Source organism: Rattus norvegicus, chromosome 8 (genome assembly GCF_021556685.1).
Source record: "Rattus norvegicus strain SHRSP/BbbUtx chromosome 8, alternate assembly SHRSP_T2T, whole genome shotgun sequence".
NCBI lineage: Eukaryota > Metazoa > Chordata > Mammalia > Rodentia > Muridae > Rattus > Rattus norvegicus.
The window spans coordinates 81,571,476-81,587,961 of record NC_141541.1 but is presented as its reverse complement, the minus strand read 5'-3'; the positions used below and the strand labels follow the sequence as shown (position 1 = coordinate 81,587,961).

General features: G+C 45.1%; 1 protein-coding gene across 1 annotated transcript; it reads right to left on the bottom strand.

Annotated features, from left to right (window-relative positions):
* Positions 1 to 3,158: 3,158 nt before the first annotated feature.
* Positions 3,159 to 12,172, bottom strand: Rsl24d1 (ribosomal L24 domain containing 1). The gene is given in 6 exon segments (NM_001014212.2): positions 3,159 to 4,201; positions 5,263 to 5,348; positions 7,660 to 7,723; positions 8,869 to 8,941; positions 10,411 to 10,524; positions 12,042 to 12,172. Coding segments are annotated over 6 exon segments (492 nt in total). The 5' UTR covers positions 12,123 to 12,172; the 3' UTR covers positions 3,159 to 4,127.
* Between the last annotated feature and the right edge of the window lie 4,314 nt (positions 12,173 to 16,486).

Below are 16,486 nucleotides of genomic sequence, written 5' to 3'. Positions count from 1 at the left end.
ATTCCAAGGGTTGTACTATGGTTCTTTATGGAACAGAATAAAGGGAATTAATGTCATAAGGAGGCTTATTAGATTGGCTTACATTATAGTCCAGGCATTCCAACACTAACTGTCTGGCATCAAAGGCCAAAACCCTGGCTGTTCAGTTCATGAGGCACGAAGTCTCGGCAGTCCGACCTGGGGCACGAGAGGACTCCTGGAGAGCTCTGGTCTAATGCTGCAGCAACACGACAGACGAACTTGCCAGAAGTGAAAGCAAGAAGAAAAGTTTCCTTCTTCCACATCCTTCCTTTGCTATGGGTTGCCATGGTGGGTCTTCCCACTTCAAACCATCAAAGTCCTCACAGGAGTGCCTAGCAGATTGTGTTGTGACTTTAATTATCCTGTAAGACACGAACAACAGACTGGATGTAGTAATGCGCACCTTTAATCCCAGCACTTGGGAGGCAGAAGCAGGCGGATCTGGGTGAATTCCAGGCCAGCCTGGTCTACAGAGTTCCAGAACATCCAGGGTTACACAGAGCAACAACCGTTTTAAAAAATCAGAGGGGGTTTGGGGTACGAGGGGGGACACATGAACTATAGCTAGCAAAGTTTCCAGTGACATTCTTAGCCTCAACAAACCAGGTCAAACACAATCTTACACACACAGGACACCAGCAAACATTCTTAAATTAATGAGTGCTGGAGATTGAAACTGCTCAAAAATGAAAGCGGGTGTTGAGAAAATTTGGAATTCTCCAGATACCTAGATTAATTAGCCTTCATTTCCAGGCTAAATGCAAACCATTCCTGCAGCGCTGACACCGTAACTTGGTGCTGCTGCACTGGCTTTGCAAAGCCTTCACGTCACTGCATTTGCTGCCTCAAAACAACGATCACAGACGCCCACCAACCCCCAAGTGTCCACTCCCATCAAGAACTTCAACTATCTCAAAACATCTTACTTCCTCCCAACATTCTCTCCTGCTGGGTGTCTCCCATGAGTAGGTTTACACTGAGCACCAGCTGCATACCCAGCCACTCCGGTGCTGTAGAGGACAAAGCTCCAAGCTGCATGCCAGTTACTTACCAGATCAAAGCTCTTTTTCTCAGGGGCGGGAGAGATGTAGTTAGAGCTCGGCAGTGAGAGCACTGGCTGTCTACCCAGAGCTCAATAGAGGGTTTGTTTGATCTCCCAGTTCCAGGGATCTGATGTCCTCTTCTGTCCTCTGTGAGTACTGCATACACAGATGTACACGCAGGCAAAACACCTGTACACATAAAGTCTTTAAACAAACGCAAAAATACATTTTTTGAAAGAAATACTTTATGTAAAATGTTTTTCACCGAATACATTTCAGCTCTTCTGTTCAGTTTCTCCAAACTGGCTGCTCTCAACGCAAAGCAGCAGGCTCCCAAGTTAGCAAGGTGGGAAGCTTGATTCCCAACACTACCATTTCAAAAACACACACATAAAACAAACCACAGCATGTCGTAAAAAAAAATGATTTTTCTTCAAAGACCACTGCCCTTGTTCACATTACCAATGCCAATCAGAAACACCCCATACCTTATCAATAAGAACACAAACACGGGGCTGCAGGGGCTGCTTCAGTTAAAAGCTCCTGCTGTTCTTACAGAACACCCAGTTTGGGTCCCCAGCACCCACATGGCAGTCCACCAATCTGTACCTCTAGTTCCAGGGGTTCCAGCACCCTCTTCTAGCACAGAAGGTAGTGTACAGACATTCAAATATAAGTAAAATCTTTTAAAAATAGAGCACAGAGGAAAAGAGCACTTGAGGTAGTTTCTAGTGAACATTTCTGAACTCCTAGAGTGTTTGCTTTCTTTTTTTTTTTAGCCAATTTTTTTTTTTGGAGCTGGGGACCGAACCCAGGGCCTTGTGCTTGCTAGGCAAGCGCTCTACCACTGAGCTAAATCCCCAACCCCGAGTGTTTGCTTTCTTATGCTTACAACTCTTCATCTCTAGAAGCCTTGAACTCACACAGTTCAACTTACTAATCAAAAGTGAAAGGCCAAGTAGTGATGGTGCACTCTCTCCAGACACAGACACTCTACAGAGGCAGAGACAGGGAAGCCCTGCTAAGAAAGGGAGTCTCCCACTTTGCACAGAGCTCAGAAAGCCATCCAGTCATGGGGACTGCTACCTTATAGTGAGATTCCCCAAGTGTGAGATAAAATTTGCTTCACAGCAGCTGACTATGATCTGCCTCGTGCAGTGTGGTTTGGCCAGCTGCAGATAGTGTCTGTGACTGTGTGACGTTTGGAATTCTGGGAGCTTTTGAGAGGGTATAAATGCCCAAGAGGGAGAGGGGTGGAGCACTCAAGAGGAGGCTACTGCTCATGCCTCCAATGGCTGCAGTTTGCTAAGTGGTCCTGAGCAAAGAGATGAAAAAAAATTAAAGATATACAAAGCATCTTGCCCTGAGGAACTCAACACCCCCAATCAGCGGGAAGGAATCTAAACAGTCTACACTCCCTTTCCCCTCTGACCTTCCTTCTCTCCTACCCAGTATTGGGGGATCGGAAGGGAGGTAGAGATGTAAGAACTCAATAAAATAGCCCAAAAGGTACATCTACAAGACTGTCTCGAAAGAAGGAAGGAAAGAAAGAAAGAAAGAAAGAAAGAAAGAAAGAAAGAAAGAAAGAAAGAAAGAAAGAGGAAGGAAGGAGGGAAGGAAAGAAGGAAGATAGGAAGGAGATTAGGCATTACTCTGCAACAATATAATACTAAAGATGCAAAATTTATCCTAAATGCCCTATAAAATATACAAGCTCAATTAGGGGGAGGGGTTCAAGACAAAGATTCTGTTGTGTGGCTCTGGCTCCAGCTCTAGATGTTCTCAGGCCCCCACCCCACAGGGTTTCACTGTGTAGTCCTGGCTATCCTGGAACGCAATTGGTAAACCAGGCAGGCCTCAAACTCAAGAGATCCTCCAGCCTCTGCCTCCCCAGTGCTGGAATTAAAGGCACGCCATCACCTGGCTAAGCTTAGCATTCTTGACATAACCATAATATAAAACTACCAAGAAGTATGAAGCACATATTTCCCTTTAACTATACCTCCTACTTATGTGTGCAGAAGCTCTCGTCAAAGAACAACAGACATATACTTTTGTTCAGGACTTTTAAATAAGAGATACGTAGGCATTTACCTTAGAAAGGGCTTTATTTATGTACAAATAATAGTTAGCATTCTATCCATAAGTTCTACTTTCCAAAAGTCAGAGTTCCTTTTTGGTTGTTTTTTTAAGGTTTTAAAAAAAAAAATCAAAAATGCTTGATATGATGGTACATGCCTTAAATCCCAGCACTGGGGAGGCAAAGTGCAGGTGGAACTCTGTGAGTCCAAGGCAGCCTGGTCTACAGAGTTTCAGGACAGCCAGACTACACAAAGAGATCTTGTCTTTAAAAAAAAAAAAAAAAAAAAAGAAGAAGGAAGGAAAAGAAAACTGCACACTAAACTTTGAAAGACACGAAGATTCTTCTGCTTCTATATCACTGCTGGGCTGGAAGGAGAGGAGAATCTTTTGGGACAGATGTCACAACTTGGAATTGAGCATTCTCCAAAGCAAAAACAGTAAGGTGCCATTCAGGCAAAGTTTATCAACCCAGCCCTCCTCCACCATCACAGCTGCCTATTAGAATGGCCGAGGCAGGTCAGACAGACCAACATAATTCAGCTGTATTGTATCCTGCCATTACGCAACTCTACTAAGCATACTAGTCCAAAACAAAAGAGACTCAGGTAGACATGAGAACAGTCAGTCCCTGTGTGAGCTCCATTTCAATAACCCTAACAAACAGACGATCCTGATGCAAGGAATATATCACATCATGTCAAATTTCACACTGGCAGGCAGTCAGCTGAGCCATGTTTTGCCCACAGTTCATGTCTTCATCCACACACAAACTGTCCTGTTTGCATGAGCATAGCACAGTGAAGTAGAATGCCGAGTTGAGACCTAACACCCACAAAAGGATGCTTTACAGGCTGCAACATTTAGGGGGAAGCACGTTAAATCACCCTCATCTAAGGGACCTTATGGAACCAATCAATAACTTAGGGGCCAAAAGTCTCTGCTTGACTCCAGTGTGCACAGGGCTGGTTGCAGGCAGCGCGGTCAGGAAGCGTCCTCCATGTCCACATCCTCCTGTAACTGCTGCACCATTTTTTCCTCCAGCTGCTTCCCTTTGCCTTTAAAAGATGCAGAAGACGCAATGTAAAGACAGTGCTCATGGGTGAGATTCTCAAAACTAAACTCAAATTTAAACAGGAGAAAAAAATGTAAAACACAGGAATATAAGTAGGATTCTGCAGAATTGATTCCGGCATTCTACAAAGCATCCTGCTGACCTGCAGTAGTAGCCATTTCTAAAAAGGTAGGAATGCTAGCCAAACTCAGCCAGGTCTTATGAACGCACAAAGCATTCTACAAATGCATTGTCTCACACTTCTGCAAACTATTAAGAACCAGACAGATCCATATGCCCTACGTCACTCCACTAGTGAGTCCATAACCCTCAGCTACCTAGGTGCAGGGTCCGCCTGACCAGGAGAGGCTACTGAGAACTAAAGGAAGCAGGGTCTCTGCTCTTTCTGGGCTCTGCATCATGTGCATTGGAGACAAACACCCCAGGGCTTGGTCTACTTGTTTTGATTAAATTAGGTATAAACATGACCAAAGTAGTCCCTTTACACAAACCCAATCAAGACCTAATTACAGAGTTTACTAAAATTTAGTCAAAATTTCCCTCTCCCTTTGAGTCATCTGCATTAAAGAGAATCAATTCTGTACAATTCTGATTGTATTTGCTGCTGGCTACACAAAAGACTAAAGAAAACCTCACCCAGGTAAGAGCAGCAAATGGAAGGTTTTCTTACACAAAGTGCCCCTGGAATGTGGTACCAGGATCACTTGGAGGGCTACAGAGCCTGGGCTTTTGTGTTTATATGCGAAGTTCCGTAGATTGTTCCAAAGCAAACCGAAGTTTGAGAGTTGGAACCTGAAGTGTCTTTTAATCAAAAGTATGAGGCAAACATCATCTATGCAATTAATTATTGCACAATTTTATTTAACTTAAAAGGGCATTTGTGGAAGAATGGAGGGAAGAGAGACCACAAGCCACAGCCTGTCCACAGTGGGGAGACACTGAGTGAACTGCATTCTATAGACAGACCGTACCACCAAAGCACATTTAGAGCATGAGCTGGGACCCAATTACACAACCACAAGTCACTCCGGTCTCTCTACTCACCTGCAAGAGGAGCCCGGATAAGATGGATGTTCTGCTTGACCTCTCTGATGTCCTGAACCTTCTGCAGCTCTTTGTTTTTCTTCAACCTGAGGTAAAATGCACCAAAGCCACACTTCAGTGACAAAACTTCTGAGACTTTAACTCCCACCACCACAGCTTCTGCAGTCACTAATCCCGTGGGCTGCACGGGCACAGGTGGGTACAAAGGGGTGGCCACCCTTCTGCTCCTTTCTCTTCTCCCACCTCCCACTCGGGAACAACTGCTGAGGTCAACAAGGAATCAGCTGGTTCCCAAATGCTGTTTATCCAGCATTTATCAAAGCTAAGGCAAAGTCACCTGTTGAGCCCTTACCAATCGATATCCTCTTCCCTAGTCTATGCCAAAACTATGTTCAAGTTCCTAATTAACAGGGCTTGTATCCTAGCAACCTGTTCACTACACCACTGTACCTAGAGTGTTGCACCTGGGGGCTGAATTCATATCTGCTGACAGAATGAGCACCGTCTGAGGACTCGGTAGAGGTCAGGGCCCATCTCCATGGCAAAGACACAAAGCTCTATCACACAGGCAGTCTCCCGACTGCCAGTGTGTGTGTCCTTCCTCCTCACAGAACACAACCTCCGTGCTGTGTTGCTTTGTTAGGTCTTCAACCATTATAGGAACATAAAACACAGGACATTCATCAGAAACACTGAGCTGTCCTCAAAACATCCATGCTCACCTTCTGAAATGCCAGAAAGCTGCAACAACATAATTCTGTACCAAGACTTCTACTGTGGTTAGTTAGATTAAGGCTAATTTTTGCCAGTGACATGTGGCTCAGTGGGTAGAGGCACTTGCTGTCAAGCCCAACTACCTGAGTTCAATCCCTTGGGCCCTCATAGTGTAAAGAAAGAACCAACTCCTTCAAAGATGTCCTCTGAGTGCCACAAACTTACCAAGGCATGTTCACACACATACAATGACACACTTACAAACAAACAAAATCTTAGGCTGGGTGTGGGGCACACTCCTTTAATCCCAGCACTCAAAAAAGTAGAGGCAGTTGAATCTGAGTTCCAAGCCTTAGAGAGCTATATAGTAAGACCCTGTCTCAAAAGACAAAAAAACAAACAAAAAGAGAAAGAGAGAGAGAGAGAGAGAGAGAGAGACAGAGAGAGACAGAGACAGAGACAGAGACAGAGACAGAGACAGGTCTGGAGAAATGGCCCAGCGGTTAACAGCACTGCCTACTCTTGTGGGCTCTCCCAGGACCCTCACGGTGGCCCACAACTGTCTGTGAGTCTAGTTCAGATCTGATGCCTTTTTCTGCCTCTGTAGACAGTGCATTTACACATGCAGACACAACACTCATATACAAAATAAAAATCAACCTTTTTTTTAAAAAAAGTTAATAAACAGAAAAAAAGCAAATTTCCCTGCCCTAAAGACAGAGCTCACCCCTGGCTAGGGCAGGGAGAGAGAGAGTGTGCTGCCCAGGAGACAACAAAGAACTCAAAGAGTGAAAACGATGTGTCTCCCACAGAGAGCCTGAAGGACTGCCACCGGGAAGATGTGGGCCACACAAAACATCAAAACAAACACAACAATGTGAGCCACAGCCCTCCAAATGCCACAGGAGGCCTGGACACAGACCCAGTATGCTTAAATGAATAAAGGAGAAAAAGGGAGAGTCGTTCCCCACAGGAGGACATTTCATACTGACTGAGGCCAGACTCCCTGATGGAGACTCAAAGCAAGAAGTCTTGAGAACAACAAGCTCTTTCCAGAATCTTCTCCATTATCAATTACCAAGGACAACACAAGTCTAAGTTCATTCAGGAGAAACCCATAGACAACACTGTAACCCAAGAGTCAAAGTTAACAGGGACAGGACGCAAAAGCAAGGACTCCATGATGACGGAGCATTTCTTCGAATGCATCTAGCTAAACCTAGCCACAAGGAAAAGCAGATAAACCTCAATGAAGAAATGTTCTGTACAACACCCTGAGTGGTATGTACTCTTTAAAACCCTGTACCAGGTAAGACAAAGCAAGACAGAACCTGTCCACATGAAGGGAGCCTGAAGAGATAGGAGCCAATCGATACGTGTGAAGCAGAAGCAGCCTCTGCTGGGCACACAACAGCCCTGTCCTGCCCCATGTCTGCTTCCTATTTGAAATCACATTGTATGTAAGGAAGGAAAGATTCCTATGTGGGACGGATAACCCAAGGCACACTAAGCAGGAAGGACACATGCTCGGCTCACTGTACAGTGGCAGGGAAAAATGCAGAAGTGGTCATCACGCTATTCTTCCTAGGTCTGTGTAAAGTATGAGTTATGTCAAAATAAAAAGGGCTTAAAAATACCAATGCCTCTAGAAACTCATAATTATTCCTCTACACATATACATACCTGTTCATTATGAATTTAGCCTGGCGCTTCTGTTTGATCTCTTCAACTCTCTTCATTGCATCAACTACAAAAATAAATTACAGTTAGCAAACATACCCATTCAACAAGTCTGCCTATAACAAGCACTGGAAATACTTTTGTGTGACTTTGGCTTAAACTCACTACAAACTACTGACAGCTAAAGGTATGAGATGTTAGCTGTACTCACTAGTCAGGTTTAGTAACATAAAACAGTTTAGGGAACAATGTGAGACCTCCATACTGTGTACATGAAACACTTTCAAGAAGTCTGCTTTTAGGATTCAATACAAAAGATTAACAGAATCCATGCAGAAAAAAAAGCAATACGATACTGCTTCTTCTTTTCTTTTTTTTTAGATACTGTTTCTTAGCAGCATTTTCAGATGTGGGAATGAGCCTGTGAATTCCTGAACAGGTCAACAAGGAACGAACACTGGGGACTACTCAGACGTAGAGAGGGGACTGATAATGATCTGCAAGCTGAAGGCTGCATGAAAGCAGCCACAAGGAGAGAACGCACAGAGAGGTCCTGTCACAACAAAAACACTGCAACCTAAGACAGCAGACACCTATAATACCAGCACTCAGGAAGACAAGGCTGTGAGTTCAAGGCCAGTCATGGCTTCACAGCAAAATCCCCTTAAAAGTAAAAAGAAGGAACTAAGTTTTTTAACACTTTTCCTGCCCACCAACATCCCTGTCTACTTGAAAACATTGATGTTTTCAAATTTTGGGCCTGTAATTTCATATTTAACCAAAAAGCACTTGGATGTACCCTTAAAATCTGTACCGATCACCTTAGGTACAGCATCTTTTCAGCTTACTATGCAAAGCACACAGCAAACTCCTGACCCCAAGAGCAGCCAGTCTAGCATACTGCGTGTGTCTACTTCCTAACCATGTCTCGCCTCACACACTAAAACATTCTCCTTATTTATTCTTTCAGAATTTGTAGTTTTAATTTTGAGTGGACACTTCAAGCTTAATAATTAATTATTTGCATATGGCTACTCCAGCCAATTTCTGATGTATCCAAATTCAGCCAAATTCTAAAAAACACCTTGAACAACTTACAATTAAAGACATAAACCAACAGGACCATTGATATGAGATGAATTAAGTTCGTTATTTACACAAGTCAGCAGCTAGTCACAGAAGGCCTACAGTTCCTGCCACCCCAGGACTTACTAGTTTTATTCCACAGCTCTCGCTGGTATTTCACAGGCTCATTTCTACGTTTTTCAAATTCAAATGAGTTGTCCTGTAAGACAAAACAGAGGGTTGACAGGAAAGGTGGTAAGCAAGCATTGTTTGAAAGTTTCCTTGGCCCAAAATTCTAAAAGACATGTATTAAGACACTGTCCTCCTTATACTGGAGAATACTAGCTTTCGACTGGGTGAAATCGGCTCAGTTGGAGCATCCTTCCTCCCCTCCCTGACCCCTCCCTCCCTCAGTGGCTGTCCAGCATTATAAACTGAAAGGCTTCCCCAATTTCTGAGCTGCCTATGAGAATCACAGGCAGAAATTCCATTATATGAACCATTTTTCCTAGATCAAATCAAATACCAAGAATTCATATTGCTGTAATTTAAGAGCCTGTTACAGTGAAAAGTTATGAAACCACACACCTGCAGTGATAACCTGTGTGGTTCTAGGTCCTCCGAATGGGGGTATTTTGATAGTTGATGAGCATTAATCTGAAGACATGCAAAGTGATCTGCAAAAGCTGCAGGAGCACCTTTGCTTTCAAATGTAACTGACAGAAGATATGGAATATCAACTCTACACTAGTTATTTCTCTTCAGCTCAGTGCCCTCAGCAGTAAGGCAGCTGGGATTGGGAAGGAGCAGGACTGGCACCCTCTCTCAGGCATTAAGATACCCTGCTGCCTCACCTACACTGAGGACTTTTTTTTTTTTTTTTTTGATTCTTTTTTTTTTTTTTCGGAGCTGGGGACCGAACCCAGGGCCTTGCACTTCCTACTGAGCACTCTACCACTGAGCTAAATCCCCAGCCCCTGAGGACTTTTTTTGAAAGGGTAACTGTGATTCGGTCTCCCACCCTACACAGCACCTAGACAGCTCTGGTACTGAGAACAAGGGATGGGTGGACTTATAGATGGTACCTGTAAGTGACAGGAAGGAGGCATGTCACAGGTTTAAGGGGAAGAGACAGCCACAGAGGGACAGGACAACTTACAACTTCTTCCTCCGGCAAAGGACACTTGTGGCTTCTGTCATCTCCCTTTACAGGGACCAAGCACCCCCTAAGTCCTTGGCTTGCCCTAATACCAACACAACTAGCTTTTGCTCTGAGTCCTACCAAGGACATGCAGAAACCCATACATGTCTGTTACAAGCCTCGCCTGGGCCTCGGTGCTACTCAGTGGCACCTCAGCCCATCTCCCAACCCCTCCCAATCCTTAAAGACCAAGTTCCCGCTTCATCCAACCCATTTAAATGATTTTTCTTTTTCTTTGCCAAAGCCACAAACAGTTTTATAGAGAAAGGGCGGGGGGGGGGGGGGGGGGGAGTGAGGACAAAAGAAAAGAACGAACAACAATGAACGAACTTCTACACACTGGGGTGGGCAGTGCTTCCCTTTTCCGAAGTCCACAGAACAACGGATTTTAGGATCATGTGAGAATGAGACTTTCCATAGCCAAATAAAAAAGCAGTCACAAACACACAACAGGACCCACTCCAGGCCAGGCCACCAGCTGTACTCACCACCGTGAGCTCTTTGCCTGCTGCTTTACGGAAGGCCTTAGTCCACCTGACCTTTCGTGGGTTCCTCTTCTTCTTGAAGTTTTTATGACACTTGGATTTGCAGAATCGGAACACCTACAGGACACTCGAGTTAGAATGCTGAAGAGTCAGCCATGAAGACGTTTCTATCACAAGATACACTCCCTATACCCCCACCAAAAAAAGCTACCGTAAGGGTTGGGGATTTAGCTCAGCGGTAGAGCGCTTGCCTAGCTAGCACAAGGCCCTGGGTTCGGTCCCCAGCTCCGAAAAAAAAAAAAAAAAAAAAAAGCTACCGTAAATCAAAAAAACAACACTCACGTAGAACTCCTGAGGACAACGCCTAGAATCACATGTAACATCATACACCATCCCTACCAGGCTAAGAACCCTAAAGCAAGCCATCATTGATCACTTAGAGATAATACCTTACACTGGCCTTAAGTGAAGGAATATTCTAAGAAAAGCTCCCTAAAGACCTTCTCCATTTGTTTAATTCTCAAAACTCTCAAAACTATTTTCCTATATCCCTAGTGAGGGTGAGTTTTGGGTGACACTGAAATCCCATTTGTTTCCTTCTGTCATTCCGGCTGAAAGCACAATTTTCAAAAATAATAGGTCACTCTTCCTTTTCATTTCCGGTGTCTATCCTTAACTATGAGTTACAGTGAATCCCTTTTTTGCTGTTGTTCTGAAACAAAGTCCTACAGTGTAGTCCAGGCTGGCCTGCAACTTGGAATCCTCCTGCCTCGGCCTTCAACCTACTTGGATTACAAACATTTGCCTCCATGCTGTGTGCTGGATGTGTTCTTAAAGACCATACTCACAGGTCTGAGTCTTTACTATTTTAATTCCCCAAAGCAGCAGCAACTTTCAACTTACTAACACTTCAGTGTGTTCTTGAAATGAAAAGTAAGGCTTTTACAAGTCTAAGCTGCATTACTTTGTTACGTGTAATGCCTTTAAAAAATTATGCAATCTCTGTGTCAATGAAGAAACATAAAAAAGTAAGCCTTTGAGGTTAGTGAGTGTTAGCAAAGAAAGCTAAGTCTCGGGATGGGGATTTAGCTCAGCGGTAGAGTGCTTGCCTAGCAAGCGCAAGGCCCTGGGTTCGGTCCCCGGCTCCGAAAAAAGAAAAAAAAAAAAAAAGAAAAAGAAAAGAAAGCTAAGTCTCATAACTAAAACGTGTGATCCAGAAGAAGGCCTATACATAATACTTTTGCTTACATACTCCATTCCATGAAAACCTGCAAGAAGTGGAATAGTGAAGGTTGCCGAGGAAGTCAGTTCCCCAAAAAATCCCCATCCTGTCTCTGTCCTCGCTCACCTCCAGCAACAATGCAAAAGTCTATTAGGCCCAGACACCGTGTCCATTAACCTCTACAGACACTCCCACCTCCCACGGTCCCTGGACGTCAGCCTGAAGCCTCCTTAAGCATGAATAGACCGACTTCCAGATGGCCTGCGGATGGGATGTGCGTCTGACAGCAACGAGGAGACCTCGCCAGCAGTGAACCAAGGCCGGGTCCAGCCCAGGCGCACAGAACCGGGCGCGAGAAGGGCGCGCTCCAGTCTCCCAGCCGTCCGGAGCGTGCGGGCCACGGCCGCCTCACCTTGCAATCGTTGCGGACGAACATCATGCCGTGGCCTGGGTAGATCGGCCCGGAGCAGAAATAACACTTCTCGATCCTCATATTGACACCGCGTGGGACCCACCTTCCCGACGCGGAGCGTGAGAGGAAGTAGTACGTCACTTCCTGGCCGCCGGAAGCAAGTCCCTGACCCGACCCGGAAATGGTATGTACAATGCTAGCTGAGCGTAAAGGCGCCTCCCAAACCACGTGTGCGCAGCTGCATCCACGTCCCGCGCAGACTCAGAGGCTATAGACAGCATCTGGAAGTCGCTTGTGAGAACTTGTGTACTGGCGCTCAGGACTTTTCCCTGTATACTCATTTCATATCGCTATTGCGGTGTTTGTACTTTGCCACGAGTAGGCTCTCCACACCGGATTGTGGCCAAAGTCTGCTTTACCTCAGGCTTGCCTTCCCTAAAGGATTTGACAGGAGTACTCAACTAGAACCTCTACCCTGGTTTTAGGAGAGCAACCTACTATAAATCAGGACAGCTTGGACGAGTTGGTTCTCTCCTCTCACTATGTGGATCCCGGGGAATGATCACAGGTCACTTACCCTGATTTTGTATTTTGAAAAAGGGTCCCATTTTGGAACTGGCAATGTAAACCAAACTGGCCTCAAACTAGTAAGAGATCTCCCTGCCTCTGCCTCCCTAGTACTGGGATTAAAGGGGTGTACCACCAGGTGCTGGAGAGATGGCTCGGGTTAAAAGCACTGGCTGTTCCAGAGGACCTAGGTTTGATTCCCACCACCCACACACACATCTGTAACTCCAGTTCCAGAGGCATATGATGCCCTCTTCTGGCCTCTGCAGGCACCAGGCACACACACAGTACACTGACATAGGTAAGCAAACTTCCTACACACAAAATAAAATTATAAGGGGAGGGGAGCTGGAGTAAAGAGCACTGGCTGCTCTTCCAGAGGACCTGGTTCCAAAGGACATGTAGGCAAAACACCAATGTACATGAAAATAAAAACTTTTTAAAGGGGGAGGGGGTGTACTACCATGCCTTGCTATTCTTAAAATAGTATTTTATGTGTTTTACTTGTTTAGTAGATGCACAGTGTGTGTGCTGTGCCGGTCAAGGTCAGTTCCCCTGGAACTGGAGTTATAGATAGGTGTGAGTCTCCATGTGGCTCCTGGGATTGAACTCAAGTCCTCTGGAAGAGCAGCCGGTGCTCTTAGCCTCTAAGTCATCTCTCCAGTACCTCATTCTGTTTTTGAGGTCTCCATCTCCATATATACCCTGGGATTCCCTGGAAATCATGATCCTTCTGTCTCTGTGCTGGTATTGTAGAGGTATGTCACCATACTGGCTTGATATTTACCTGTTGATCACATATTGGAATACTTAAAATATGTTCTGAGAAGCCAAACCTCCTCCATTTTGGGACTGGCCTCCATTTTAAAAGAAAAAAAGCCTGAGAACTTGACCTGCAGCTGAACCCAAGTACCCAGGAAGGACCCCACAGCTTGTCCTGAACCAGAGTTATTCCCTCCTCACTTCCTAGCAACAGTTAATCAAAGATTAGTCTGACTGTTTCAAATGTACTTTCAGATGCTGGTCAAGTATCAAGTCTTGCTTCAGAGCACCCACCGTCAGCACACAATAGTCATTCAATTAGATACTTGCCAGGCTAAACTCCCCTCACTTGGTCACCATTCCTATAAAGCCTTGTCCCCCTAAGACCTCGGGGCTACACCCTCCCATTCTCCTGTCAGAGATTGTGTTGCCCGAGCTCAAGCTTGTAATAAAGACTCTTTACTGGCTGATTTTGTGTGTCAACTTGGCACAAACTGGAGTTATCACAGACAAGGGAGCCTTCCTTGAGGAAATGCCTCCATGAGATCCCGCTGTAAGGCATTTTCTCAATTAGTGTTCAAGGGTACAAGGGAGGACCCAGCCTACTGTGGATGGTAGTCTTAGGTTCTATAAGAGAGCAAGCTGAGCAAGCCAGGGGGAGCAAGCCAGTAAGTAACATCCCTCCATGGCCTCTGCATCAGCTTCTGCTTCCTGACCTGCTTGAGTTCCAGTCCTGACTTCCTTTGGTGATGAACAGCAGTGTGGAAGTGTGAACTGAGTAAACCCTTTCCTCCCCAACTTGCTTCTTGGTCATGATGTTTTGTGCAGGAATAGAAACCCTGACTGAAGACAAGGCTCTAATGTGATTGCATCAGAATCGGCTCCTTGGTGATTGCTTTGGGTTCACAAACATTCCCTGGCACAACATTTCAAGTAAAACATACTACTCCTGGGTGGCAGATCTTCAAGAGCCCCAGGACAGCCAGGGCTACACAGAGAAACCCTGTCTTGAAAAGAAAGAAAAAGAAAACTAGGGCTGGAGAGATGGCTCAGCGGTTAAGAGCACTGTGTGCTCTTCCAGAGGTCCTGAGTTCAAATCCCAGCAACCACATGGTGGCTCACAACCATCTATAATGAGATCTGGTGCCCTCTTCTGGAATTCTTAATCATAATAAATAAATAAATAAATCTTTAAAAAAAAAAAAAGAAAAAGAAAACTAAGTTTCTGGCTAAGACTGGTGATGCACGTCCTTAACACCCATACTCAGGATGCAAAGGTAAGCTGTAGGGGGAGTTCTACCTACTCTGTGGGTTCTACCCAGCCTGGTTTATGTAGCAAGTTGCAGGTCAGCCAGAATTACTTATTGAGGGCCTGTCAAAGGAAGAGGGAGGAGGGAGCTTCATGGCTACCAGAAATAGGAGAATGACATATACCCCGTATTGTGTACCTAATACTGCTAGACAAAGCCGCTCTACAGGCTTGCCTACCCTCCTTTCCCACTGGCCTGTGTATCATCTTGATCAAACATAACCACATGTCCTGTGTGCTAGGATCAAACCCAAGGTCTTAGACCAGTGCCTTGGGCCTCAGACCCCAAACAGATGCAACTAAGGAATGAAATAGGTTGTTTTTCTAGCTTTCTGACCAGGAGGTGTGGCCTTGTTGGGGGAAGTGTCAAAAGGGGCAGCTTTGAGCTTTCAAAAAGCCTACGCACTTTTCTTAGTTCTGACCTGTGCTTTGTGGGTCAGGTTTAAGCTTTCAGCTACTGCTCCAGGGCCATGCCTGCCCACTGCTATGCTCCATGCTCTTAGGGAACAAAGGTTTTATTTCAGCTCACAGCCTGGAGTCAGGGAAGTCAGAGCTCAAACTGATATAGAGCCCATGAAGGAGTGCAGCCTATTGGCTTACTCAGCCTGCATTCTTATAGCATCCAGGACCACCAGCCCAAAGGTGGCATCACCCAAAGCAAGCTGGGCCCTTCCACATTTATCAAGAAATAGCACCACAGGCTTGTCCACCGGCCCATTTGTTGAGGGCATTTTCTCAGCTGAGATAACTTGTGTGGGGCTGACATAAAAACCAGACAGCAGACACCTATGGCAACACAGCAAGTCTCCATTGACAAGAAGAGAGGAAAATTGGGGGAGGGATGAATATTAAAATGAGGAAGAAGAAAACAGAGCAAAGGGGGGAAGAAATAGCTTAATTTTACAATCATTTAAAATTAATGTATATGAGTTTGGAGAGAGAGTTCTGTGCCTAAGAGCAGTTTTTCTTGTGGAGAACCCAGATTTGGTTCCTAGGAAGCTCCTGGCAGCCAGCAACCACTTGTAACTCCAATTTCAAGGAATAAGCAGCTGCCTTCTGGCTCCCACGAGCACTGCAACACACATAGTACATATACATACATGTAGGCAAAACACTTATTCTCAAAGAATTCAAAAATAAATATTGGGGCTTGGGAGAGGTCTCAGCAGTTAAAAGCATATACCTCTCATGTGGCTCATAACTCCAGCTACAAGAGATTGGAATCTCTAGCATCAACAGGTACCTGTACACACATGCACCTGTACACACATGCACACATGTACACACACACAAGCACGAATGCACAAGCACAAATGCACACATATCCATCCCCCAAATTTCCTGCTTTCCCTATCAATGAAGTTTTGCTGTGCTGCCGTGTGTGTGTGTGTGTGTGTGTGTGTGTGTGTGTGTGTGTGTGTGTGTGTGTACACTAAGACAGATGTGGTGGCCCATGCCTTTAATCTCAGGCTGCTGAGGCAGGTAGATCTGCTAAATGTACATGTATATAGTTTCAGGAATGCAGTGAATACTAGAATGCCTCTCTTTTGAAAACCATTCATAGATACACCTTTCCCTCAATTTTATATAATTTTGTGCACGTGACTGTGCATGTGTGGGAATTGGCTCTCTCCTTCCCTCCTTGTGGGTACCAGAGATTGAACTCAGGCCCTCAGCCTTGATAGCAGGCACCCTGACCTACTGAGTCATCTCTCTGGCCACTCGACCAATATTTTATTTATTTTGATAAAGGGATCATTCTATAAAGATCGTAATAATGATGACCAATAAATCTACTTTAACAGTG